Source organism: Gopherus flavomarginatus, chromosome 1 (genome assembly GCF_025201925.1).
Source record: "Gopherus flavomarginatus isolate rGopFla2 chromosome 1, rGopFla2.mat.asm, whole genome shotgun sequence".
In the NCBI taxonomy this organism is placed as follows: Eukaryota; Metazoa; Chordata; order Testudines; family Testudinidae; genus Gopherus; species Gopherus flavomarginatus.
This window is the reverse complement of record NC_066617.1, coordinates 69,830,038-69,857,888: the sequence shown is the minus strand read 5'-3', so window position 1 is coordinate 69,857,888 and position 27,851 is coordinate 69,830,038. Positions and strand designations below refer to the sequence as shown.

General features: G+C 41.5%; 1 protein-coding gene across 1 annotated transcript; it reads right to left on the bottom strand.

The window, feature by feature from the left end:
• Positions 1–273: 273 nt before the first annotated feature.
• On the bottom strand, positions 274–26,565 carry CCT2 (chaperonin containing TCP1 subunit 2). Its single transcript, XM_050935695.1, has 16 exons — positions 26,425–26,565; positions 24,669–24,743; positions 21,197–21,262; positions 20,979–21,090; positions 20,602–20,678; positions 17,163–17,275; positions 15,802–16,004; positions 14,920–15,020; positions 14,710–14,837; positions 10,526–10,629; positions 7,554–7,673; positions 5,985–6,113; positions 5,774–5,877; positions 4,233–4,332; positions 2,634–2,775; positions 274–528 (listed from the first exon to the last, which is right to left on the bottom strand). Exons 1-16 carry the CDS (start codon positions 26,425–26,427, stop codon positions 498–500), a joined length of 1,608 nt encoding a protein of 535 aa, XP_050791652.1. The 5' UTR covers positions 26,428–26,565; the 3' UTR covers positions 274–497.
• Positions 26,566–27,851: the final 1,286 nt, after the last annotated feature.

Here is a 27,851-nt window from a genome sequence, read left to right as displayed (position 1 = left end):
GTTTGAGTTAAGAGGCACAAAAATATCATTTTTAAGCTAAAAGTAGTAATGTAACTCTTCCACAGTGAGAGGAGAGTCATTTATATCCACTTCCTTGGTCACAATATTAAATCTCTCTGCTCCGGATGCTGAGAAAGTCCATTGCAATTCCCTCTATATATCAAGATCACACTTACTCATTCTTTACCAAGAAGAAAACCCTCAGATATTAATTTGAAACTTTATTTCAGGGATCTATTGCAGGAACTAGGAAAGGAACAGAAGGAATATAGATGCTTCATACAACCCATGTTTTATTTGGATGTAAAATGCCTTTTTTAAAGCACAAAAACAAAATAAGTTAAATCTGCAGAAAAATGTAATAATGACATGCCAGTAATGAATACACTCTTTTACTTTAAGTTTCTATTCCATAACTTCTCAGGAGATTGGTTGGCTGGTTTGTTTTTTTAAGTACATGGCAAGATCTGGTCCACACATCCTTATGGGTTGAACAGTTAACATGGGCGATGGTCTGGTACACGTTTCCTGAAAGAAAATCACATGATTTACAATGGTATCTTCCCCTTGAAGTCCAGCAGACATTTTTTAAAGTCAGAAGTTTTCCACACTACTGTAAATTCAATGCCAATTATTTTCATAAGCATGGAACATATGAACTGCCCATCTGGATGAGCCCCTGGTCCCTCAAATCCAGTAATCTTGTCTCTGACAGTACCCAGCACCACATATTTCCTGAGAAGGTGCAAGCAACCTAATAAGCTGGTAGGGATAATCTGTCCAGTAAGAGTCTTCTCTTAATAGTTCGAAACTCAGTTGAGACCCAAAGCATTAGATTTTATACTCCTTCTAAAACTTTTAGTAGTTTTACTAACATAACTGGGTATTTGTTATGTACATAAAAAAATTCAACTTTTTAAATCTTTCCCAGCTGATGGCTAATTTAAAATTCAGTAACGTGTATAAATAGTTCAAATTTTCCCCTCCAATATGCATTATTCTTATTGCCCATTCACCTAACTTTGGTTATTTCCTTCTGAAGTTTCTCAGAATCCTCTATGCATTTGGTTAACAATTGCAAATTGTGTTACCTGCAAATTTTGCCACCTCGCTGTTCACTCTCTTTTCCACATCATTAACACGCAACAGTTCTAGTAGAGACTTGTTGCACCCCGCTATTAACTTTTCCCATGACAATCCACTAACATTTTTCAACATCTGTTTTTACAAAGTTAAAATTAAGGCTCAAATTCACCAATGTGGTGAGGGCTTACATAAGCCCTTTGTGTCTGTTACCTAAAAGGTTTTGGTAACACCAAATCAGTTTTGAGAGGCTGTTGCCACACGGATGAATTTACTGGTACGTGTCAGAGAAAAACTTCAGTTCTCACTTTTTGTCTGGGTGCAGCAAGAGTCAGATACTTTATTATTTCTTAAGCAACTGCAACTGAAGGAGGGAGTGCCCTAGGACACAGGGTCGCTCCAGTCCCGGACAGGTCTCTCAACAGGTAAACAATTACAGGAAGCATTTACACTTTTGTTACAGACAATAATAAGCAACAGCTGCATCTTGTTTTTCTTACTTAAGAGACTCCAGTCTACATTTAGTATTATCTACACAAGGTCGAAACAACTTCTCACACAGTTCTTTTCCATTCGCCTCACACAATCCTCGCTTCTACAAATCTCATGTTATTTGGGTTACAGTTAGCCTAATTCTTGCTAACAGAGACTGCCATGCATTAAGATCCCCTACAAATCCCTGTCAGTTCTTTCTCTACTTTCACATAAGGAACAATGAGGGATTCTTCACTAGCAGTCATTTTATTTCCAATAAATTCCTCCAGTGCAGGACTTGATTTAACTGGGGAAAGAACTCTCTTTTGCCACGAACTGTATGAAGTGACTCTTCAAGGTAGCGTACAAAATTGTAGAATATTTCCAGGTACATAGATGTCAACATGCTCTAAGTTACAGCATCTGAATCATCCAAAGAATATTGTTATTTGTTTTACAGTAACTGTATTTCTTAGAGATGTGTCTTCCATATGGATTCCACTCTTGCTTTGCACGTGCCCAAGAGTGGAATCCATGTGGGCAATGACATGAAGAAATGTGGGTTACACATTAATATTGGTAGATGAACTTTACTCCTAGCACACCAATCAGCAATCGAAGTAGACAAAATAATAGTAAACAGACAGCAACAAGCAGTAGCAGATTCAATTTCAGACACAATATGGGCATCCAGCTAAAATTTTAGCTTTTAGAGTTTCCTAACAATGGAGAGAATCAAAAACTGTCTTCCCATTTTTCTCCACAAATAATAGATTTCTCCAATGAACTCAGAGTTTAGTTCTACACACTCTGATCAAACACTGTGTCACAACTATGGATTTCCATTAACTAGACGGTGCTTGAACAGACTCTAATTTAAACATCACAATGACTTTGGAAAGTCAATTGTTTCTGCTATTGCAAACTAATTGTGGGAATACTAAAATGTTAGAGTAGAACCAAAAATAGCTTTGTTACCAGGAAAAAACAAAAGATGAAAATATTTAGCTTGAAATGAAGGGTTCTCTCTAATGGTATAACTAGAATACCAAACTTAGATTCAGAGTTTAGGATACCTTGGTGCTGCTTTAATAATGTCATCCACACGAATAATCATTTCTGCTGCTTCAGCTGCACTCAGCAGAACTTGTCTCTTGACTTGAAAGCTTTCAGTTATTCCCAAGGTTGCCATGTCTCCAATGACACCATCTTTCATATCTTTAAAAAGAAAGATACTTTGCCAAAAAGTTTTTTTTTAAATACAGGAAAATCTTGTTAATAACCTGCATTATCCACAAAGCTATCTAAATCAAGTGCGGATAAAAAGATTACATCTCAATCACGTATTATCCATATGTCATATTCTACAGAAAAACTATTTAAGAAATTATGTATTATAAATAAAAGGGTCAATACTTATTACCTTTATCCCTCCACCTGTAAAGCTGGGTGCTTTAATGACTATGAGTCCAACTATGCAGGGCTAAAAGGGAGAGGATGTAAAATATCTCCACAAGTAGATTTCCTACACACAGAAATGTCAGTGACAAAATTCACTATCGTGGGATGTTCCTGGGCTAGAAGAGTGTGCTAGGTTCCCTTGGGAAGCTGTGAATATCCCCTTTCCAACAGTATGAAGCTTCCATTATGAAATGCCATACAGAGCTGCAACATGGTGGTCTTAAAGTCATGATATAGTAAGTACATACAAGCTGTTATTAAGGGCTTATGTATTTGAATAGTTAAGTTTGTGACAAGCCAGGGTGTAAGCCTACCTCACATTAGACTGCCACATACTAACAGTCTATAGGACCCTTCACACTAAAAGTTCCACAGTGCGCTTTGATCTGCCCCAATTTCAAAGTCGGCATCCACATTGAACCAATAATCCCAAACTCAAGCCAGTAAAACTTACATCCCATCATCATGAATACTATATTTTCTTTCTAGGTATATGCATGTATTTAATATGCAAATACATGCATGAGGATATTAATACGTTTAATTTTCAGGATATATTTACTAACTTTTTTGCACTATTAACTAAGAACTTGAAAATACCATTTACATACTATAGAGTAAGTGTAGTCTTCTATATTTGAACTGAAAGTAGTAAGTTCTTTACTATAACCATCCTTGCTATTACAACCATGTCGAAGTGGAGCTTTTCAACCTTATATCATTTATCACTTTGTTTCAAATTCTGCATCTATTTATTGTCACTTTCTAGTGCTGCTACTCAGTCTTGGTTGAATCACAGCATTAACACTCACTGATTTGATGCTTATAGTTTAACCAGGAATAGAAAAGAGTAGCTTACAGCCATACAGCCATCTCTATTCCAAATGGTCAATAAAAGCCATGAACTTGTCTCCTAGTTTAATAATCACAGAGGACCGGGACAATTGCATGTTAAGGCAGTACAGGAAAAAGCTAGTACTTTCATTCATCATATGAAATCATAATTCACATACATTCAATTGGACATCGATACAAATAGGTTTGACTACTTTAAATCCTAATTATTTTGTTTGTAATGCAATAAACTCTTGCCCTGACTTTATCACAAGGTCATGTTTGCCTCCAGTAAGTCACAACAATGCAAAGGCATATATTCCATACCATAAAAAAGGACAAAAAATTCAATACAATTCACATGCTATCAAATTTCTCACCAAGCCCATAAGTTCTTTTCCCTTCACTGTGAGCAGCTCTGAGCTGAGACACCAGATCTGCACTGTCATAGCCAGCATTATCAGCTATAATGGTTGGGATCTAAAAGAATAAATATGCATGACAACAGATCAGAGGATGTTTTAAATTCTCAAGCAAATAAAAAGCAAAACCAAAGTTTTTGCAACAACTCTATACAAACTTAAGGTTGCTTATTTACTCTTCAATTACAAAAACAGCTGTGAAAGGGAAAGGCATAGTCACAAAAAACATATATAGGCAGAAATTCACCAGTTGAAGTTGTCAACAAATGTTTTTCATTAAATTTATAAGTACGCAAAGTTACACCATATGACCATTTGAAACAAAAATATTTATCTGCAATTAAAACGCTTTGCAGTGATTTCCTGTGATCTGTGTAAAATAATTCTCTACACTGAGAATACACATGCAAATTTGCAGACCAAAAGGAGATGTTTAGATTAGATGAAAATATAGCTTAGAAAAATTCTAAAACTGTGACCTTAACTCTGGAACAGATACTAAGCAGCTCTTTAAAAAAAAAAAAAAAATCTATTAATCTGTATTAAAAGGTACATATTTCAGTAGGAAAGAAATTGGAAAAAATAGACCAAAATATTTATGATGAGAATGCTATTCCCTGAGGCCTGAGACCTCTGTGAGCAGTACTAGAGGGAATGCTAGCTACAATATTTTAGTTGGTTTTTCCTTCAATTTAGTAAGAGTACATTTTCTCATTAATCATTTCAAAATGGTCTTGTGGCACTTGTTCCATTTTAAGAATGTAAACTTGCTGATGAGCATTTACCAACAAGAGAGTCTTCTACTCAATGCATGTCAGTTTAAGTGATGCTAGAGCAAACTGTCTATGGTCATTAAAGAGAGAGTATTTTCTAAATTAAACATTACTTGACTTTCTGAAAAAAATGTTTTCCCTAGTTTAAAATGTTGCTACTGGAAGTCAGGCTTTCCCAACTCTGTGTTCCAATATAAGTGAGGTTAGCAGTTAATGTGTATTGTATTCACTTTTCTGTGATGGTGTCTCATTTTTCACAAGCTGAAACAAATATTTTCTAAGATTTTATGTAGCCAGTGCTAGAGAATTTTTTCTATTAAAGCGTTACTGTAATCTCCCTGAATCAACGACCTAAAACTGCTGGAACCAATGTGTGCTGCCTGTTCTATTGGTCTCTTCTGCCTTTAGCCTTAGAGTATGTCTCCACAGCTGAAGAAAAACTCATAGCTGGCCCATGCCAGCCGATTCCAGCTCGTGGGGCTTGGGCTGCAGGGCTGTTTCGTTGCTGTGCAGACTTCCAGGCTCGAGTCCCAGAGCCTGGGCTACAAACCGAGCATTGGCGGGAACAGGAGGAGGGGAGGAGGAATGCACCAGGGTGGGGGACAGCACATGTGCTGGCCAAACAGACACTGCTACCAAAGTTCTCCAATCGTCAGCGCAGGGACGCAAGTGCACCTACAGTGGAGCACCCATCGGGACACTATTTGAAGAAGAACATTAACTTACCATTCTCAAGGCCTTTGCAAAAGACTCCATTGCAACAGATTCTTTGCCTGGTGTTCTGTTGGCAACCTCTGTGACAGCATTAGCCATCAGCATCTCTGAGCAACCTGTATATTAAAAGAATGTACGTACCTTAAAACCTGCCTTGACTGACAACAAGAACTCATACATTGTGTTGAAAAGAAAAACGTAAAAGATAAACTTGAATATTCACCTCCACCATAGACAGTTCTAGTATCTTTCACAGTTTGGGCAAGGACACACAGAGCATCATGCAAAGACCTTTCGGCTTCATCTATAATCTGCTGTGTTGCTCCACGCAACACTATGGTGCAAGCTTCACCTAAGGTCAAAAATAGCAAACACAAATTGCTAAGAACATAGCCAAGAGAACATCAACAAAAATTTGACAGAATAGCTTTGGCAAAATGAAAAACAGTCTCAAAAGCATTTATGCTAGTTTTACTGACATCACCATGGACAAGTTTAAATTATTACAAAAAAATGCAGCAGTTGGCATGTCAAAGTACAAATGAAAGTTTCTAATGAACTCCATTATCCAGGCCATTTTTATCCATGTCCTACTACAGAATATGCTGTATTTCTTCACAAAATAAATAGTTAACTTAGAAGCAGAAGATAAAGCAATAAATTGATAAACTACATATATATCAGAAATATTGGCACTTTCTGGTTAATGAAAGTTACTGAAACCTATTCTAGAAGATTTCTGCTAACAGGTGGCCACTTGCCTCATCACTGTTTTATTTACCAAAAGGGGAGTGGGGACACAAAGTCTTAGGTCCCAATCTTGCGAGCACTTATGAATGTACATAACACAACTCAGTAAAATTAAACCTATGTATATATCTTTGCAGGACCAGGACCTTAGTGTTGGCCCAGCTTTTAAAGACAAAATGTTACTTGTCACATGGTGCATCTAAAGTATAAATTCTAATGACAACCACTTAACGAACAAGTTTAAATATAATTGTTAGTGATAAATAGGGCCCTATCAAATTCACATGCCATTTTTAAAATTGTAAATTTCATTATTTCAAATGTTTAAATCTGAAATTTCCTATCTGTAGGAATACTGACCCAAAGGGGGTGGGTGTTGCAGGGTTATTGTAGAGGGACTGCAGTATTGTCACCTTTACTTCTACGTTGCTGCAATGCTCCCTTCAGAGCTGGGCAGCTGGAGAGCAGCAGCTGCTGGTTGGGAGCCCAGCTCTGAAGACAACGCCACTGCCAGCAGCAGTGCAGAAGGAAGGATTGCGTGGTATAGTATTGTCATCCTTACTTCTGCACTGCTGCCTTCAGAGCTGGATCTTTGGCCAGCAGCTGCTACTTGCTGGCCACCCAGCTCTGAAGGCAACAGCACAGAAGTAATGGTGGTATAGTATGGTTTGCCACCCTAGTATGGTTTGCCACCCTTACTTCTGCACTGCTGCTGGCAGGGATCTGCCTTCAGAGCTAGGTGCCTGGCCAGCAGCCAGCACTTTCTAACCACCCACCTCTGAAGGCACTACAGAAGTAAGGGTGATAATACCATGACTCCCCTACAATAACCTTGAGACAGCCCCCGCAACCCCCTTGAGAGTCAGGACCTCCAGTTTGAGAAACATTGGGCTCCCCCATGAAATCTGTACAGTATAGGGTAAAAGCACACTAGAGACCAGATTTCATGGTCCGTGATGCATTTTTCACGGATGTGAATTTGGTAGGGCCCTCGTAATAAATGAATGAAATTATAATGGTTGGTTATTGGTAAAACACTTACCCATAGCTACACCAGAGAAGTGAATGAGCTTATCTTCTCCAATCATAACCTCTTCAATAAGCTTGCAACTTCCTAGTTTTACCAGCTCTGGGTGATCAAAGGTTGAGGCAATTTCACCACCTATGAATGTAAGTTCATGTTAAACTGCTTGTTTGGTTACAGTCTATGTATGGGGAGAATTTGGCAAACCAGAAAAGTGCCTGAAACCATTATGGCTTATTCATAAAGGCAACCTAGTCACCAAGCTGTAAATTGCCCATTCAGCAGTCTCAGCTTGACCAAGGCAGGAGGGGAAGGGGTTTGGGGGTGCCACAGAAAGGGCAGCTTGACCCCACGTCCTTCCTGATAAGAACTGTGTTGAAGTTGCTGATACATGCATTTTAAAAGAGCAGAATGTGCCCCAGGAATGTCTATTGGGGTCTCAAGGCTGAAAACTCTGGAAAAACCCACACCTGGTTAATCAATAATCAGAAGGAACCTCCTACTTTACCATTGAAACTGCTTACTTTACAAGTTTTATTTAAGGGACATGTCATTCTATTACTAATGTATAAATAAGAGGGGAAAAAGCTTGAGATAGTTGGCCTCGTTTGGGGACTCTTTTGGACTCTCCCTCTGGATACATCTTGTGGTCCCTACCGGAAGACGGAAGATTTGGCCACCGGAAGACTGCTGCTGTTTCTCTCGAGAGCCACACTCAGCTTTGGTAATTATCAAGGGGGATGTGTTTACTAATCTGTTGCGGACGTGTGTAAGTGCTTGAGACTAAGCAAAGTGTAGCTTTAAGTGAAAGCACTCACGTTGTCCTGTTTGTGCCAGCCATCTCTCAGTCGGACGGAAGTGTGTCCCGATTTATTTCCTGACACTACCTTGCACAGAGTAAAAGTTACCAAGAGTTTTGGGTTGAAAGAACCCCGGGTATCATCTAAGTCAAGTCTTGGAAGATCTGAAGCTTCCTTTAGCCACTAAGAGTAACACTACACCAATGTTTCCTAAAACTGGGGGCAGGACTGTACATCTCAGTTGATTCCCAGAGTCTCCACTTTCATGTTTTGTTTTTTTTTAAAAAGCTAGACTTATTTTATGGTCACAAAGTCAGTCTTTAAAGGGTGTGTGTTTTCAGTAAGAAAAAAAAAAGGTGTGCGTGTGGGGGGTCTAACTGGAGTTACCTAACATGATGTAAAATCCTACTGAAGACAAGGCAGTTTGCAGTTTTTACATACAAGTTAGGTGGTCAAGTTAAAGATTAGGCTCCTCATAACCTTTAACTTGACCTGATAACTCACATGAATGCTACTAATGGTCTTGTCTTCACCAGGATTTCACCTTGTTAGATAACTAGTCGGCTAGCTTCAGCTGAGAATACACCTTTTCCCTTTAGTAACAACAACACCAAACTGTTAAACTGAAACCAATGCAAAGAAGTTTGTTTCAGGCTCTCTGTAAACTCAATACCTCCAAGGCTTGGACTGTTCCATCCTTTCAATGTGTGCTAACTCAGATGTCAATTATGACAATTAATGTTGATGCTTTAAGTATTTCACTGCTCAAACCATGTAAGAAAAATGACAAAGTTTCCACCACTCCCCAAAGAATGTGGAGGGCACATGAGTTGGGAAGATGTATACATTAAAACATGAAGGCCTTTATCACTACATGGTATGAAGCAACTGGTTTCATTTTCCTGAAGCGGAGGCTCAGCTTTGAAGAGTTTGGGAAATTCAACACTATATATTGTGAAACTCCTGACACCAAAATATTAAGAACAGAGTCTAGAAGTATATGTTTGTTTCACCTCTGAAAAGCACTTTGAAATCTGATAAAGACACAACTGTATTCATTTATATTTTGAATTAAATCCAATTATTTGATTGATCTGCTACATGAAAAACATATCCAGTACCCAACTATTTATTTCATTCTAATGCTTGACTAACATGAGTGTAGCTCCTTTTAGACTATCGCACCACTGTTTATAGAGTGATATAGAGCTACAGTATGATCACTGCATACAAACCTATATGATCTTTAAACAATACCAACTTAAAAATCATACTTCTGTTGGGATATTTAATTTATTTTCCATACTATTGTAACTAGACTACTTATACTTCCCAAAAACCAAACAATGCTATACCTAGCAAGGCCTATCTGCAGCAGACCTATCCCATATTTCTTTCAGACTTTCTATATTGGTTACTTAGGGTACCAAACACACAATTCTGAAGATTTTTTTATTTACAGGTAACTTTTAAAATAAAGTCTGATCCCTATCAAATCTGAAAAGCCTAAAGAAGTATATTTATCAGCATGCTATAATGCAGGGCTCGTGAGCTGGTGCCAAATGACAACAGTAAGTTTAAATTTAAAGCAGAGTAAATTGAAGATAGTTCAGCTCAGTTTCCATCTCTTCTCTGCTGACAATAGTACTCACTGGGATGTAGATAACTGGCCATTAGCAAAACAATTTATTTTACAGAGGCCAAAAGTCATCAAGAACATAAGAATGGCCATACTGGGTCAAAACAATGCTCCATCTACCTCAGTATCCCCTCCTCTGACAGTGGTCAAGTGCCAGATGCTTCAGAGGGAATAAACATAACAGGGCAATTACTGAGTGATCCATCATGCCATTGTCCAGTCCCAGCTTCTGGCACACAGAGGTTTAGGGACACCAAGAGGACGATGTTTCATCCCTGATAAATAGTAATTACTTTTGGGTAGATTTTACCTTAAGAGAAAGATCGTCAGGGGTTTTTTTGTATTTAATTACCCCACGCTCCACCTTCCCAAGTAATATATGTTCATATTACTCCAATGCTTTTTACATTAACTGCTTTTCTTAAAATGAAAAGTTAAAGGCAAGTTGTATCAACAACTATGGAATCACACATTAACATTTAGCAGAAAATGAATTACTGATACGTCAACACTCAAGACATACTTCTATGATGCAACACTCTTCTCTATACCTGTAACAAGAGCCAGACGTTCTACACCTGCAAAGTCTGCATGTTCAATAGCCATAACACCAGCAGCACCAAACAGCTGTTCGGGGTAGTTATAAATCAGTTGCCTACAATTGAAGCACACACACATATTCATGCTATCGAAAGACTGCATCTTTCATCAAAATTACATGATAGCCACAGAAATAAATCTGCTTCTCAACATGAACAGAAATGGATTTTCAATGGAATTATTATTAATACTTCAGATTGCAAAATCATTCAGGGTGCAAGGCACTTCCCAAACATGGAGAAAATGTCCCTGCACAAAGCATGAAGAGTTAGGCAAATTCTAGGGGCGTAACTGGAAACTAAGACACTGTAAAGTAACTTGTTTTTCTAACTGTGGTTCTTGCTGCGCCTTCACTATAGCTGTCCTCATGATCCCCACCCAAGGGAATAAAGGGAAGAGTGGTCCCAAATATCCTGAGTTCTTTCCCTAATACAGTATCCAATTCGCATAAGGTTCTGTAGTACAGGAAAGGAGAGCAGGTTGTATGTATTCCACTTTTGGTGACTCAAAAGCAGTAACCTGGAGTATAGGAGGTGGGTGATGTAAGTATCTGAACACTTACCACAGAACAGGTCTGCCAAAGCACGCATCAGTTCTTGATACTTCTACACGGGAGTAATATTGTATAAATGTGCACCAAGCACATGCAGCTGCCCTATAGGTCTCAGGTTGGTACACAGTAGCTGCCTGGGACTTGGCATGGGTTCCAATCTTTACTGGTAGATCTTGTCTAGCTGTTTCATACCATGGCCTAGTGCAATTGTGAATCCAGTTAGATAATCTCTGAGCATATACTGCCTTACACTTCGTCCTATCTGCAAATGTACACACAGTCTGGGGAATTCTTGAAAAGTTTAGTTGTGTCTAGACAGAACGACAGTGTCCTAAGTACATCTAGCGACTGTAGCTTGGCTTGCCCTTGGTTACAGTGAGGTTCTGGAAAAAAAGACAGTCAAATGGATCATTTTATTTAGATGGAAGCTGGAGTCTACTTTCCACAAGAATTTCAGGTAAGGCCTAAGGGTCACGCTGTCCTTATTGAATGTAGTGTACACAGTAGATTAGCCATAAGTGCCTGAATTTCTCCTACCCTTTAGTCCCATATAGCCACCAAGAAGGCTGTGTTCATGAACAAATGGTAAAGTGAGCAGGTCAACAGTCTCAAAAGGTAGAACCATTATATCAATCCCACATTCACTATATTAAGAAAGAGGAGAATCTCTGACTGAGAGGAAACACATCCACATAAGGCCTTAAGGAATCTAGCTATCATCAGGTGGAAAAAATACCACATGACTCTGCATGGGAGAGATGGTTGGCTGATAATGCTGCCAAGTGAACTCTTACTGAGCTGATAAGATAGCCCTGAGTTCTTCAGCAATAAAAAGGTGGTTCAAAATAGCAATATCTGAGTCTAATGGAGAGAACTGGCATTGCTGGGCCCAAACAGAGAATCTTTTCCACTTGGCTGAATGAGTAAACTTAGCAGTCTTTCCTATTCATGAATTGGTATATTCTGGACCTCAGCAGAACAGCTCCTCTTAAGTCATGATTAGCTAGCCAGTATCCACACAGTCAGGGATAACAAAGCTGGGTCCAGATGGAGAACCTGTCCCTGGTTCTGGGAGATTATGTCTGGAAGAAGAGTTAAGTATCAAAGGATGAGTGGATAGATTCTGCAGGTCTGATAATGAAAACTTCATTGGCCAAGCTGGAGTCAGCATGATTACCACAGCTGAGCACTGTCTGAACTCGCTTAAGACCCTTGGTATTAATGGGATTGGTGGGTAAGTGGTGTACTTTATTCCTGATGTTAAAGGGAATGAGGAAGGCATCTGATGGGGAGGCCAGACTCAGACCTTCCTGACACACTTCTTGTTCTCATTTGAGAAAGTCTATGGCTAAGTGACCAGTTGTTGATGTTGTGTGATGATGTCTTTAACAGATCATTCATGATCATTTGTGAACTGTCTTCTGCAGCAGTCTGTCAGGACACCCCGCAAGCCTGGTAAATGAAGGGCAACCAGAGTGATTTTGTGGCACACACCAACTGCTGAGTTGGACAGCTTATTGGTAAAAGGGAAATGATCATGCTACTCCCTGCCTGTTAATACAAGACATTGCTGTCATGTTATCTGTTATATCTAGACCATCAATCCTCTCAATATGGGAAGGAATGCTGTGCATGTCCAATGAATTGCTTTCAACCCCAGTACATTTATGTGAAGGCAAGCATCTTCAGGAGTCCAAAGGCCTTGGATTTGGAGATGATTTAGGTGAGTTCAAGCATGTGTCATTAGTGTACTGGATGGTAACAGTGATAAAGGGTACCCCCTTTCACATTTAGAGGTTTCTTTCACTAATTACAGTAGGACTTCTGGGGGGTCTTGCACTTTAACGTTTATGTAACATTTACTGGGCAGATGCACAGATTTTTGCATAGAGCATAGGTGAAGTCTGGAATGCTTTGTGACATGTATCCAAGGGGCTGTGTGACTTCTGGCTCACTAGGCCCCTATGTTCTTATTCTTTTGATGATCCTGCAGCTGGTTGATGAGATCCACTATGGTACTGACTATGTCCTAACGCAGATAAGCCTTCAGTGTTATCGAAACTAGCAATGCCCCTTTGAAGTCTACCCTCTGGGTTGACAACAGAATCAACTTTTTTACTGATCAAGTCCCAGGGTAGTGAACAACTGAAGAATCAGGTGAATGGAGTCATTTACATGTGTTGATTTCACTCAAATGATTCCTTACTTTTTCCATGTGAGCTGCTATTACCACAGCCAGGCAGTTGAAGACCTTCAGCGCTGTTGATAGGTGGAATGGTAGAACTCTGTATTGATAGTGGGAATTTGTCTGAGATTCCAAGTGATATTTCCTATGAGTTGAATGGATTGTTATATGAAAAGAGGCACCTTACAGCTCAAGAGCTGCAAGAAAAATCCTTTGGATCTAAGGAAGGGATTATAGAGGCTATCTAAAGCACCAGAGAAAGTCTAGAATTGGGCACTAGTCCTGTTTTTATTTCAGACATAACTGTCTTTCGTGAGAGAAGTCCCTGAAAAAGGGATGGGGAAGGAGGGTGGGAGGTAGGGAGACTGAAATTGTCTAGAATACCCTACCCCCTAGGGATGGGAAAGGATGAGTAAAGATCCTCCAGATGCTGTAAACTGCTCTCAACCAAGATGTTAATTAACTGCCTTGACGTAGCCACAAGGTAAGTAGCCAATGAAGTGAACGCAGAGTCTTCCTTTGGTACCCCTGCTTAGACTACATTTGTGGTCTAGCCTGATTCCTTCTTGGTGTAGGCATGCAGATTCACAGCGATCTTTGAGTTGCTTGCGAGTCTTTCAGCAAGAGTACAGCCTCATTGGTTTTACTATTGAAAAGATCCCAGCCTAAAAATGGCAAGTCCTCAGTGATAAGTATATGAGATGGATAAATAAAGAGATCAACTTATAGTCAGTTGTTTATTGTAGGCATCACAAAAGAAGTAGTTCTTAAGGAATGTTTAAACAAGGAGAATGTGGCTCTGCAGACCAGCTCAGAAAAGGTGTTCTATATGTAGCAAATGGCCTGGAACACTACACAGAGAGCTGGAGTACCAGTCACAAGGGGTGTCACAGTTGACAATGAAAGGGATGGGAATGACATTAAGAAACAATGGCCCAGATCCTCAAAGCTATTTAGGCACCTAAAGCCCATAGAAATCAATGAGAGTTAGGTGCCTAAATAGCTTTGAGGATCTGGGCCAAAGACAATTCAGAAGACATGAGGTAGATATAAACAGATTCTTGAATTATGCTGAAGCTGCCTGTGATTGAGTACAAGGGAGAGCAAGTGAAAGGATTTTAAAGGTAGGGGGCATGGCACAGTCAAAGTGACAGGTAAGAAAATTACTTAGCAACTCTGTTTTGCATGGAGTGGAACGGGGTGGGCAAGGAGTGATATTGGACTCAGTGAAGACATTACAATAAATAAGTAGTCTGACAATAAAGGGCTGGATGAATTTTATGTGTGTGGGTAGAAAGAGCTGGGTCTTAAAAAAAGGTTATGAAGCAGCAAACTTTTAATAACAGAACGTGTGGGACATGGTCACATACCTTATTCCTTCCACAATAAATGCATACCTGTTAATAAAGCAGTTTATTCCATGCTTAAGAATACGTTCAACCTTCTCTTTCATTTTTTCTTTTTCTGCTTGCTCTATTTCTGCTACCTTTGCTGTCGAATCCACTCTTACACGAGAGCCAAAGACCTAAATTAAAAACAAAGATGTAAGATTTATTTGAAATTTAACTCAATTTATAAAGACGGCTTCTATTATATTAATCACCTACCTTAATTTTATCTGTATCCATACCAGTGTTTGCAATAAGTATCTTTGCATTTTCAATTCTTTTTGGCTGGTTAACGCCAATCTTTTTATCTAGCAGAAAGCCTGTAGTAAAAGAGAAAGTAGTAAAAACCTCAGCAAGCCTTAAAGTGGGAAAAGGACTATTATTCTAAAGCAGAGGGGGACAAACTACGGCCCGTGGGCCACATCCAGCCTGCAGGACCCTTCCCGCTAGCCCTCGAGCTCCTGCCAGAGAGCGGAGTCAGGACAGGCTTGCGGAGGACCCAGTCCAACTCCCCGGCAGCGCAGTGATCTGGGTGGAGGCTAGCCCCTGGCCCCTCCTCATCTGTTCCCCTCCCTCGCAGTCACAGCTCCCCCAGCGCCACCCTTCTTTCCCCCACCCCACTGATAATGTGGGGCAGGAAAAGCAGGGAGGGTTGGATAGGAGGCTCCGGGGGGTTGTCAGGGGGTAAACAGGGGGGATTGGATAGGGGACAGGCATCCCGGGGGGATGGTCAGGGGGCAGAGAGCAGGGGTGCTTGGATAGGATGTGGGAGTCCCAGGGGGCAGTCAGGAGTAGGGGGAGTTCGATGGGAGTTCCAAGGGGCTGGAAAGGGGGCAGGGGCCAGGCCATGCCTTGCTGTTTGGGGAAGCATAGCCTCCCTCAGCCTTCCCTACCCTGCCCTCCATATGATCTCTGTACCCGATGTGGCCCTAGGGACAAAAAGTTTGCCCACCCATGTTCTAAAGTGTGTCAAAATTTTGTACAGATTTACCTACCAATACCATAGCAATGTTTCCTGAAGCACATACAGATAAATGCATATATCTCACATACAGGATTAATTTCAACTCTCAAATACATGGTCACTGAATAAAAACATACCTTCATCTAAGTAAGAGTCTATCAGACTTCCACCTAGTTTCTTGATAATATGGATAGCTTCCAAATTACCAGATCCTTTCAGTCTAAGAACAGCTTCCACTGCTAGTTTAGTAAAGTGATTTTTATGATGAGTAAGTAGTTTTGAGGACAGCGTGGTCCCTGCAATGTTCATTAAGTCTTCACGGAACTTTATTTCATCATCACTAAAACAAACACAATGTAACCAAGTGAATAAAATTAAACGGACAGCACTGAAGAAGCAATTCAACTGACTGACAACCATGACACTCGGATTTACAAACACTGTTATACATTTTTGAAGTGATGTGCAGTTGCAAAATAGTTGCACTTTGCAAACAGTTAATTGTATGCCTAACTACATGAGGCACTCTCGTCTTAGGATACGAATTTGAATAAAAGCATCTCTTGAAAAGGAGTTGGTGCTCAATGGATAAACCACATATGGCCTGTTGCATTATTGCATACATATATTATTGATATTTTGCACTTACATAGTGCTTTCACCTATACATTTCTTCAAAATGAGACTCCAATGAGAAACTGCAGAACTGGAATTAATTTGCAAAATGGACACCATTAAATTAGGCTTGAATAAAGACTGGGAGTGAATGAGTCATTACACAAACTAAAAACTACTTCCCCATGTTAATTTTCCCCTACTGTTACTCACACCTTCTTGTCACCTATTTGAAATTGGCCATCCTGATTATGACTATAGTTTTTCTTCTGCTGGTAACAGCCGACCTTAATCGATTAGTCTCATTAGAGTTGGTATGGCAACGCCAATTTTTTCATGTGTATGTGTGTGTGTATATATGTAAAATCAAACAGTTTTCCTCCTGTTGACACACACACCCCTTCCTACTGTATTTTCCACTGCATGCATCTGCTGAAGTGGGCTTCGGCCCATGAAAGCTTACGCTCAAATAAATTTGTTAGGTTCCAAGGTGCCACAAGGATTCTTCATTCTTTTTGCTGATACAGACTAACATGGCTACCACTCTAGAAGTTTACAGTACGCACTGAAAAATCTGAACAAATTGCAAATTTTGTTGAAGGGGAAAATTATATTTTAGTTAAACAGCTACATCGTTTAGTAATTTAAGATAATTTGTCTATATTTTTAAAGAGCCTTTATAGTTTAAAGAAAACGGTGATAACTTCTATTCCAAAAATATTGCTTATATCATATTATATTTTAAAGTTCAGAAATGAAGAAAATCATTTTTCCTCCTGGTGACCAATATGCAATTGTTTGTCCTACCCATCTGTGACAGTTTACATAGAAATTAATCAGGACAACCAAAGATTACTACTGCAAATACAAGGTATTTACTAACCCATGATCCACTGCAGATTTCAAGAGGGCCTCTCTTGCTGCTTTTGTAGCTTCTCTCCAACCTGCAATGATGGTTTGAGGATGAATCTTCTTTGCAATTAATGTTTCTGCCTCCTATTAACATAAAACATATAATTAATTTACTTCAACGACAAATTTGAAGCGAAGAGGGAAATTTATTCAGTAAGAAAATTTAGAATCTTTTCATCATCAAAAGGAGACTTTTAATCCAACTGACAGCCAAAATGACCAGAATAATCTTAACAGGAATGATTTAGAAAATATATATTTACCCTCTAATACTACAAATACAAATGTGGTCATTCATGCTGCTAGTATTTCCTACCTAAGCAACTAATGTGCTTTACTCAGTGTGGCCCTTGAAGATCATCTGGAATCTTTGTCTAGTACAAGCCATAGCTATATTTTGAACAGGCAAGCAAACTATTATAAAAATGTATCATCTACTCGAAGCTCTGCATTGGCTTCCTGTTCACTTATGGGTGCAGCTCAGGGGGCTGGTGAGAAATCTTCAAAGCCCTGGCTGGCCTGGAAGTCAGCTATCCAAGAGATCATCTCTCACCTTAAGCCCTGTGTCATAAACAGATAGTAGGAGTTAATAGAACAGAAGTACTTTATATCTCTTTTGCCTGTAAAGGGTGAACAAGATCAGTGAGCCTGGCTGTCACCTGATCAGAGGAGCAATCAGGGGACAGGATACTTTCAAATCTTGAGGGAGGGAAGTTTGTGTGTGTGCTGTTAGTTTTTGGTTGTTGTTCTCTCTGGGTTCTGAGAGTGACCAGACGTGCAACCAGGTTTCTCTCCAATCTCCCTGATACAGGTTCTTATAGATTCAAAATAGTAAGTACTAGGTAATAGGCAAGTTAGGCTTATGTTTGTTTTCTTTATTTGCAAATGTGTATTTGGCTGGGAGGAGTTCAAATGTGTATTTGGCTGGAAGGATTTTAATTTGTACTTGTATACTTCGGCTGGGAGGGTATTCCCAGTGTCTATAGCTGAAAGACCCTGTAACATATTCCATCTTAAATTTACAAAGACAATTTTTACTGTTTTTTCTTTCTTTAATTAAAAGCTTTTCTTGTTTAAGAACCTGATTGTTTCTTTATTCTGGTGAGACCCCAGGGGACTGGGTCTGGATCCACCAGGGAATTGGTGGGGAGAAAGTTGGGAAGGGGGACAGAAAGGTTAATTTTCTCTCTGTGTTAGGGTTACTTTCTCTCTCAGGGAGAGTCTGGGAGGGGGAGAGAGAAGGAGGGGGGAAGGTGGATTTTCCTCTCTGTTTTAAGATTCAAGGAGTTTGAATTACAGTGATCTTCCAGGGTAACCCAGGGAGGGGAAGCCTGGGAAAGGCAACAGTGAGGGAAAGGGTTTACTTTCCTTGTGTTAAGATCCAGAGGGACTGGGTTTTGGGGGTCCCCGGGCAAGGTTTTGGGGGGACCAGAGTGTACCAGGCACTGGAATTCCTAGCTGGTGGCAGCGCTACAAGTACTAAGCTGGTAATTGAGCTTAGAGGAATTCATGCTGGTACCCCATCTTTTGGACGCTAAGACTCAGAGTGGGAAATTATACCATGACACCCTGTCATTTCAGTTAAGATCAGCAGGTGCTCTTGATGTCAGTTCCTGGAGCTAAAAATCTCTAGGCCTTGTTGCAGAGCTTTGTTGGCAGGAGGTCCTTGCCTCTGAAGCTCCCTCTATGGGTAGCTCAGAGTCAAAGCTCAGTAGCCTTCAGAGTACACAAGATGACACTTAACTGTTTAAACAGGCACTACCAAATCAATTTAGGTCTTGCAAAAACAATCATTTACAAAGCCTCTCAAAAATGTTTCCTTTTTCTTAATTCATTGGGAAAAAAGATTTACGAAGAGTATTTTCCTGGAGTGTCTGCAATCAGACTCTACCATTCTGCTAACTGCAAGAGCCAGAAAGTGAAACTGATTACACGACTAAAAAGGCAGTTTCATTGTTTCTTTTTGCATATCAGTTGGGTGAGGAAGACAACATAAATGGTGAAGCAAGTTTATTTTAAAAATCCTTTCAAATGCAATAATTCAAGGTGTTATTAGTAATAGATAAGGAATACGGTACTATTAACAGAACAGTGTGACCCAAGGACCTCATAATGCCAACTGGTATAGGGAACAGGGGTACATAAGAGTTTCAGAGATCCTCTGGGCCTAGTGTCTGTCTACATATTAGTCAACCAAAGACTATTATGCAAGGTCTCTTATGATAGCCTGTGTCACACTGGTCATAACTGTGAGACGTACGTACAGAAAATATGTGAGAAAAGGTTAAGTTATCTAAGTCTGAGAGTTAAGGTAGGCCATCAGAAGATGATCCACAAGCTCCTGTCAGGCAGGAAGGACGAGATGCTTATCTGTGTGTGCCTGGTCACATGCACATTTACTGTCTGAGCAAAATGTTATTCAATAGCTTGTGGGGACTGCAGGAAAACGCAACAAAGGTTATCCGGTTTAGAAGTAAACAGCATATAATAAACAGCTTTGGGTTTGTTTTTGTGAAGTTGGGAGGCCATTTTCATGCAGTTGCACCCACTGTCCCCCCGTACCGCCTACTCATCTCTGGGACTGCTTTCAGCTCCCTTGAACTATGCCTCATTTGGCATCATGGCACCATGCGCAAACCGCTAGCCTCTTGCTATTTTTTTTTTGGTGGAGTCTGTGTGGTTTGGACAAACCAGACTTGTTTTGGGGTGTTTTTCCTGGCAACCTGTGCAGATGAACCCCGAGTTATCCTTTAATTTGTGAGGACAAGCCACCAGTTGGTTTGATTTTATGAAGCAGGGATCTCAGCCAACTTGGTTGAAGCACCGGAAAAAGGACTTGAGGCAAGCTATCACGTAGGACACAGAGGCTTTGTAAGTTAAGTTTAGGCTCTAGAATGCACATTATGATTGCGTAAAGTGCTATGTGTAAAATAAGGTGGTGATCCTGAATTGAATCTTGTAAGCTGGTGAAAACAACTCCTTTGGGAACAGCAAATCAGAGTTCTCCACGTGTTAATTGAAATGGGGGTGGGCATTCCAGAGGGATGATTGGAGGACTTGGGGGTTGCTAAGTGCCTACTGCTTGCCTGTACAGAGAGAGAGAGGCTGGCAGAGGCCTGGAAGGTAGTACTTGCGTTGCCAGAGGCTAGTGAAGTCAAGGAACTGATATACAGCAGGCACAGACAAGACTTCCTCACATTAAGGGTAGGAGGCAGCAAGGTGCTTCATAACCCTGGATAACCCCAAGAAGCAGCACAGACAGCATCTAAGTTTTGTTCCTGTTTTTAACAATTTGGTAAGTGATACACTAATGCTTACTCTATTGGCAGCGCCCTACTCTGTCTATGGTATCAGAGCACTGAAATACCACATATAGTAAAAAATGTTTAAAAACAAAAAAGTTTCATTACCCTAAGTAATTCAGCTGCCAGCACAGTTACAGATGTAGTTCCATCACCAACCTCATCATCTTGAACCATCGACATATCTAAAAGAGAATACTACTATGTTACTTTATTTATTCAAATATTTTGTACTGCTCAGCACTAACTACAAATATTGTATATTATGGGTACGCACTAGTTTGGAAATCAAAAACAGGGTTTTAAAAAAAACTACATAGGGGCAGGATTAATTGCACTAACTGAGTATCATATTATCAACTTGTTACATAGCAAAAGAAACTTGCTCAGAGGATGTTGCTTGTTCGCTAAAGTAAATGCTATTTAATAACTGACCTACAAGGAGATTTCAAATATTGTAATGACAAACATCTAGTCAAACTCACCAACCAAAACCTTGGCAGCTGGGTTGTCAACTCCAATAGCTTTTAGGATGGTTGCACCATCATTGGTTACTGTCACTGTGCTATCTCTTCCAGTACTTAGAAGAATCTTGTCCTACAGGATGCAAGATTTAGGATACTGCTTGAACACGTAGTTCATAGTGTTAACAATTGCAAAGACAGCTAAAAATATGGTATCTGAAAGCCTGCAAACATCTTACCATGCCTTTAGGTCCCAAAGTGCTCTTAACCAAGTCTCCAATGGCAATAGCACCAACGAAGGATGACTGGAATAAAAGTGAACAAGATCAGACAAGGATTCATCATTTCTTTTATAAGCAGCTCAAGACTAAAACATAGAAATTACATCCACTTGTCCTGATCTACTCCCTCCACCACCATATCCCATCCCCTTCCCTGGTTCTGAAGTCAGGCAGCTTCTTCTCCTCATAACCTGGGTGCCAGCAGAAGAGTCACTCAGAGAACAATGACCCACAGAATCTGGGAGCAGCAACTCCCTGGAAACTCCTGCTCAACCCCTAAAAATTTAGGCTGGAGTATTCTCAAAACAGATTAAATCTTCAAAGAATTATACTTCAACAAGTCTCTACCACTGAACAAATGCAAACTGAACTATTTTAAAAAAAAATATTAGATGTGGTCAAATTTGGCAGTTTTTCATGTAAATGACAAAAGAAATCCCACTCCCAAATTTCAAATCCTCAGTCTAAAGTATGGAAGCAGACCTTCTCAGCAAAACAGATATTAACAAAATATTTAAAAAAAAAAAAAAGAGCAAAAACACATTCCTCACTCCAACCCCATATCTCATTCTTGAAAATGGCTGAACCATTTTTGCTTAAACTTTACACAAATATTCAAAGTGAAGCAGACATTCAGCAAGGAAAACGTCACCCTGAGCAGGTAAAGTTATATGCAACTGAAAACAGGGTCTTGTACTTATGGCTCTGTGTAAATTGCAATATATATATATTTTTAAAGAAAATTCTCAACTGTCTAAACAGCAAAGTATTGCTTTTCAGTGAGTTTGAACTTTACAGGTAACTTTAGTTGATTTCAAGAAACAAACGAATTTTACAAGTTAGTCAATTTCTTCCACACAGACATGCACACAGCACTCCATTCTTCCACACATGCACACAGCAGTCTTATTCCTTTGCGTGCACAGAGCACTCTGTGCTTCTGGATGCACACACCACTGCAAGAAAAGGTAATGTTTTGTACTGAAGACTTCATTGTAAACACTCTCATTTTTAAAAAAAATTATATTTAAAAGATCGCCATTTTGGGGGACAGGAAGCAATTTCATGGTTTCCATGCCCTCCATTAGAGTAAAAAGAACAGGAGTACTTGTGGCACCTTAGGGTATGTCTGCACTATGGGATTATTTCCATTTTACATAAACTGGCTTTGTAAAACAGATTGTATAAAGTCGAGTGCACGCGGCCACACTAAGCACATTAATTCGGTGGCGTACATCCATGGTCCGAGGCTAGCGTCGATTTCTGGAGCATTGCACTGTGGGTAGCTATCCCGTAGCTATCCCATATTTCCCGCAGTCTCCCCCACCCCTTGGAATTCTGGGTTGAGATCCCAGTGCCTGATGGGGCAAAAATCATTGTCGCGGGTGGTTCTGGGTAAATGTTGTCACTCATTCCTTCCTCCGGGAAAGCAACGGCACTCAATCATTTTATGTCCTTCTTCCCTGGATCGGTCTGGCAGACGCCATAGCACGACAACCATGGAGCCTGTTCAGCTTCTTTTTTTTTTTTTTTTTACTGTCACCGTATGTGTACTGGATGCCACTGACAGAGGCGATACTGCAGTGCTACACAGCAGCATTCATTTGCTTTTGCATGACAGCAGAGACAGTTATCAGTTGTTCTGTATTGTCTGCTGCCACTGTAAATTGGCAATGAGATGACGGTTATCTGTCGTTCTGTACCGTCTGCTGCTATCATGGATGCCCCTGGCCGAACTCGGCCAGGGGCGCAAAGGCAAAAATGGGAATGACTCCCTGAGTCAATCCCTTCTTTATGATATCTAAAAATAGAGTCAGTCCTGCCTAGAATATGGGGCAAGTGTACTAGAAAACCAGTGTATCAGAGAACCAGAAAGCACAGCCGCTCTGTGTTAGATCCTGCAGAAATGATGAGCTGCATGCCATTCTAGGGGGTGTCCCTGCAACCACCCCACCCGTTGCTTCCCTCCTCCCCAACCTTCCTGGGCTACCGTGGCAGTGTACCCCTCATTTGTGTCATGAAGTTATTAAGAATGCAGGAATAAGAAACAGTGACTTGTTAGTGAGATAAAATGAAGGGGAGGCAGCCTCCAGCTGCTATGATAGCCCAGGCAGGACATTAAGCGGTGTGGGGGACAGGAGCCCAGCATCCCACTGCTATGATAGTCCAGGCAGTACAGAATATTTTCTTTACACATGAAAGTGAGGGGGCTGATTGAAGCTCAGCCCCCAGTTGCTATGATGAGGACGGTTACCAGCCGTTCTGTACCATTTACTGGGAATGACCAGGAATCATTCCTATTTTTATCCAGGCGCTCCCCCCGGCCGGCCTCACCTGAGGCCAGCCAGGAGTACTCAGCAGCTATCAAGGATATTGTATCGTCTGCCACCGGGGAGGGAAGAGGAGCGGGTACTGCTCTTTACTGCCGCAGCATCGCGTCTACCAGCAGCATTCAGTACACATAGGGTGACATTAAAAAAAGTCAAGAAACGATTTTTTTCCCTTTTCTTTCACGTGAGGGGGAGAGAGTAAATTGACGAGCTATACGCTAAACCACACCGGACAATGTGTTTGAACCTACAAGCATTGGGAGCTCAGCCAAGAATGCAAATACTTTTCGGAGACTGCTGTGGACTGTAGGATAGCTGGAGTCCTCAGTACCCCCTCCCTCCCTCCATGAACGTCCATTTGATTCTTTGGCTTTCCGTTACGCTTGTCATGCAGCACTGTGTAGCCTGGAGATTTTTTTTCAAACACTTTGGCATTTCAGCTTCTGTAATGGAACTCTGATAGAACAGATTCATCTCCACATACAGTGATCAGATCCTGTATCTCCTGTATGATCCATGCCAGAGCTCTTTTTGGATTTGGGACTGCATCGCCACCCGTGCTGATCAGAGCTCCACGCTGGGCAAACAGGAAATGCAATTCAAAAGTTCGCGGGGCTTTTCCTGTTTACCTGGCCACTGCATCCGAGTTCGGATTGCTGTCCAGAGTGGTCACAATGGTGCACTGTGGGATACCGCCTGGAGGCCAATACCGTCGAATTGCGGCCACACTAACCCTAATCCGATATGGTAATACCGATTTTAGCGCTACTCCTCTCGTCGGGGAAGAGTACAGAAACCAATTTAAAGAGCCCTTTATATCGATATAAAGGGCCTCGTAGTGTGGACGGGTGCGGCGTTAAATTGGTTTAATGCTGCTAAAATCGATTTAAAAGCGTAGTGTAGACCAGGCCTTAGAGACTAACAAAGGTGCCACAAGTACTCCTGTTCTTTTACGGATGCAGACTATCACACCTGGCTACTCTGAAACCTGTCTCCATGACAGTGTGATTTACACATTGCCTTACTTACAATGTTAACTGTCAGACAACCTTAACTATAGAAAGTGTTAGACATTTCTGTTGATATCTAAATAAACTCACCAACCGAGCTGTCTCTGCTTTTTCTTCATCTGCTCCTGCCTTGAAAATATTCACAGGTGCAAGAGAAAGGGATGCCTGAAATAATAGTAACCATAATGTAATTTAGCTTTATCAATCATTTTCAGAACACCTCACTAACATAATTTGAAATTAACTGATGTTTTATCTTATTCTTGAATTACACTACTTAATATCCCCTATTCCCAGGTATATTTTAATAAAAGAATCTTTAACACACTTTTTATCTATATTTTTTTTTTAAATCTTCACTATACTGATGCTATCTAGAGCCTCTTAATTTAGAAAGACATTTATTACCTCAAGGGCACCAAAGGACTCAAATGCTGTCTCCAACTTTGCTGAGATGAACTACCAGAGCAAATATAAGATTTCCTGCCCTGTTCTATCCTGCAGAGCACAGGTGACAAGGAGATTTGCCTGGAAACTGAACAGATTTAACTGGTGGAGATTTCTTCTGTGCTGGCAGTGAACGAGCTTTCTGATACCCCTACTCCTGGAGTGAATGAGGCTATTCTCTACTAGCCAACAGCCTTTGAGGAATATTACCAGTTGGCATAGTTTAGAGGAGCCAGCTCTTAATTACACCAGAGCAGAGGTGAGCCCACCAGAAAACTGGGAAACCAGAACCTTAATTTCTGCACTGCTCTGCTGCACCCAACAGAGAATTGGAGCCACTCATGTCAAAGTTTTGCAGAATTACTGAAAACAAAGATAAAAACTTAGATGACATTTTTAAGTTAACATTATCACAATTTTATTTGCTCGCTTTTTCCATGCCAATTACACCACAATAGTGGTCAGTATTTTTCAGCCCATTAAAATTAGAAATGTAAACTTAATCAAGGCCCCCATTAATTCAGCAGCAAAGTAGAACTAAGTTGTACACCACCCAGAGCTGAATTCTGAAGCAAACGGGGGATTCTTCAGCAGCTTCAAGTCAACTTAGAACCAGATAAAAAGGAATATAGGTGATATTAGCCTATTTGGATGTTTACAGTATATTCAATCTTACACCGCTGCAAACTTAACACAGTAGATTGTTCTGATATAGTGTTGGGCCAATTCTGAAATAGGTTTCTCAAGGAGTAAATTTCTTCCCAAGCCCCCATGAGTTACTAGCAGCCTGGTGTGCAGAAACACGAAGATTTGGCTCCCCCAAACATATTTTGCCGTGTTTGAGGTGGATGATCTTGTTACCCAGGTAAATCCTAACCTCGAGTCTGCCAAGGGCCGCCTGCCTCAGCCACATCCCCATGTGCCCCGTGGCAGAGCGGCTGCCGAGCTGTCACAAGCCCTCTCGCCAGCAGGCACGTTGGCCATCGGCCCCAACCCGACAGCCTCAGAGCCCCGGGGCCCTCCCCCACTCCCGGGGGATGGGGCGGCGGCCGCGGCGATGGTCCCGAGTGACGCGGGCCGGGCAGCGGCCCCGCATGGCGAGCCAGCCCCAGCGCTACGGGCCTCGGCGCCGGGCGAGGAATCTGCGGCGCTACCCACAGCGGGAGGCCGCTCTAAAATCTTCCAGGCCCGCGCTCCGCTCGCCGGGCGCGGCAGGGCCAAGCTCCCCCGTGACTGGCGGCAGCGCCGCCGCACAAAGGCGGGGGAGGGCCCGGAGCCGCGGGCGGCAACGGCAGAAAGTCACCGCTCCTCGCGGCCCACGTGGAGCTGGCGCAGGCACAAGCCCGCCTCGCCCCGCCGCTCGTTCCCCGGGCCCGCAGCGCAGGGCCCGCCGCCTTACCATGGTGACGGTGAATCTGCTACCAGCGTCCTGCCGACCGCCTCGCGCCCGCTCACAGTCACCACCGCGCGCCCTGTCCCCAGGCCAAGAGCTACCCACCAGCAGCCACCGGAAGTTGCGTTGCCTGCCAGCCGGAAGTGGAAGGGCTGCCTCGGCCTAGCGCTCCCGTCCTATTGAATGTTGCATTCTGGGAGTTGTGGTCTTACGCTGGCGAAAGGGACGCGTCCCCCGAGGGCCAGGCGGGGGCGCTGTCTGCCCTGTCCGGGGGAGGCTGAGCCAACTTAGCTACTTTGTCACTAGATTTAGTGACTTTTCGGTTTCCTTAGTGAGAAAATAAGTGTCAAAGTCACCAGTGGCAAATCTAGCGACTTAGCCACAAGCAGCTCAATAGTGTTAACACGGGTTTCAGAGTAGCAGCCGTGTTAGTCTGTATCCGCAGAAAGAACAGGAGTACTGGTGGCACCTTAGAGACTAACCGTTTATTTGAGTATAAGCTTTCGTGAGCTACAGCCCACTTCATCAGATGCATGCAGTGGAAAATACAGTAGGAAGATGTATGTATAGACACAAAGCGAACATGAAACAATGGGTGTTACCATGCACACTCTAATGAGAGTGATCAGTTAAGGTGAGCTATTACCAGGAGGAGAGAAAAAAAACTTTTTGTAGTGGTAATCAAAATGGTCCAATTGCAGCAGTTGACAAGAAGATGTGAGAAACAGTGGGGGGAGGGGGGCATAACAATGGGGAAATAGTTTTACTTTGTGTGATGACCCATCCACTCCCAGTCTTTATTCAAGCCTAATTTAATGGTGTCCAGTTTGCAAATTAATTCCAAATCAGCAGTCTCTCATTGGAGTCTGTTTTTGAAGCTTTTTTGTTGTAATATTGCGACTTTTAGGTCTGTAATCGAGTGACCAGGGAGATTGAAGTATTCTCTGACTGGTTTTTTAATGTTATAATTCTTGATGCCTGAATTACGTCCATTTATTCTTTTATGTAGAGACTGTCCGGTTTGGCCAATGTAAATGGCAGAGGGGCATTATTGGCACATGATGGCATATATCACATTGGGTAGATGTGCAGGTGAATGAGCTTCTGGTAGTGTGACTGATGTGATTAGGGCCTATGATGGTGTCCCCTAAATAGATTGGTGGACAGAGTTGGCAATGGGCTTTCTTGCAAGGATAGGTTCCTAGGTTAGTGTTTTTGTTGTGGGGTCTGTGGTTGCTGGTGAGTATTTGCTTCAGGTTAGGGGGCTGTCTGTAAGCAAGGACTGGCCGGTCTCCCACTACGATCCACTCTGTGCTCTTCTTGCTACAGTCTGTTGCATACCATGGCAATGTCATTACATCTCAGTTGAACATGGCCTCAGAAGGAATTACATTCCAGGGCTTTTTGCGCTGAGGTCACTATAATCTGCAGGC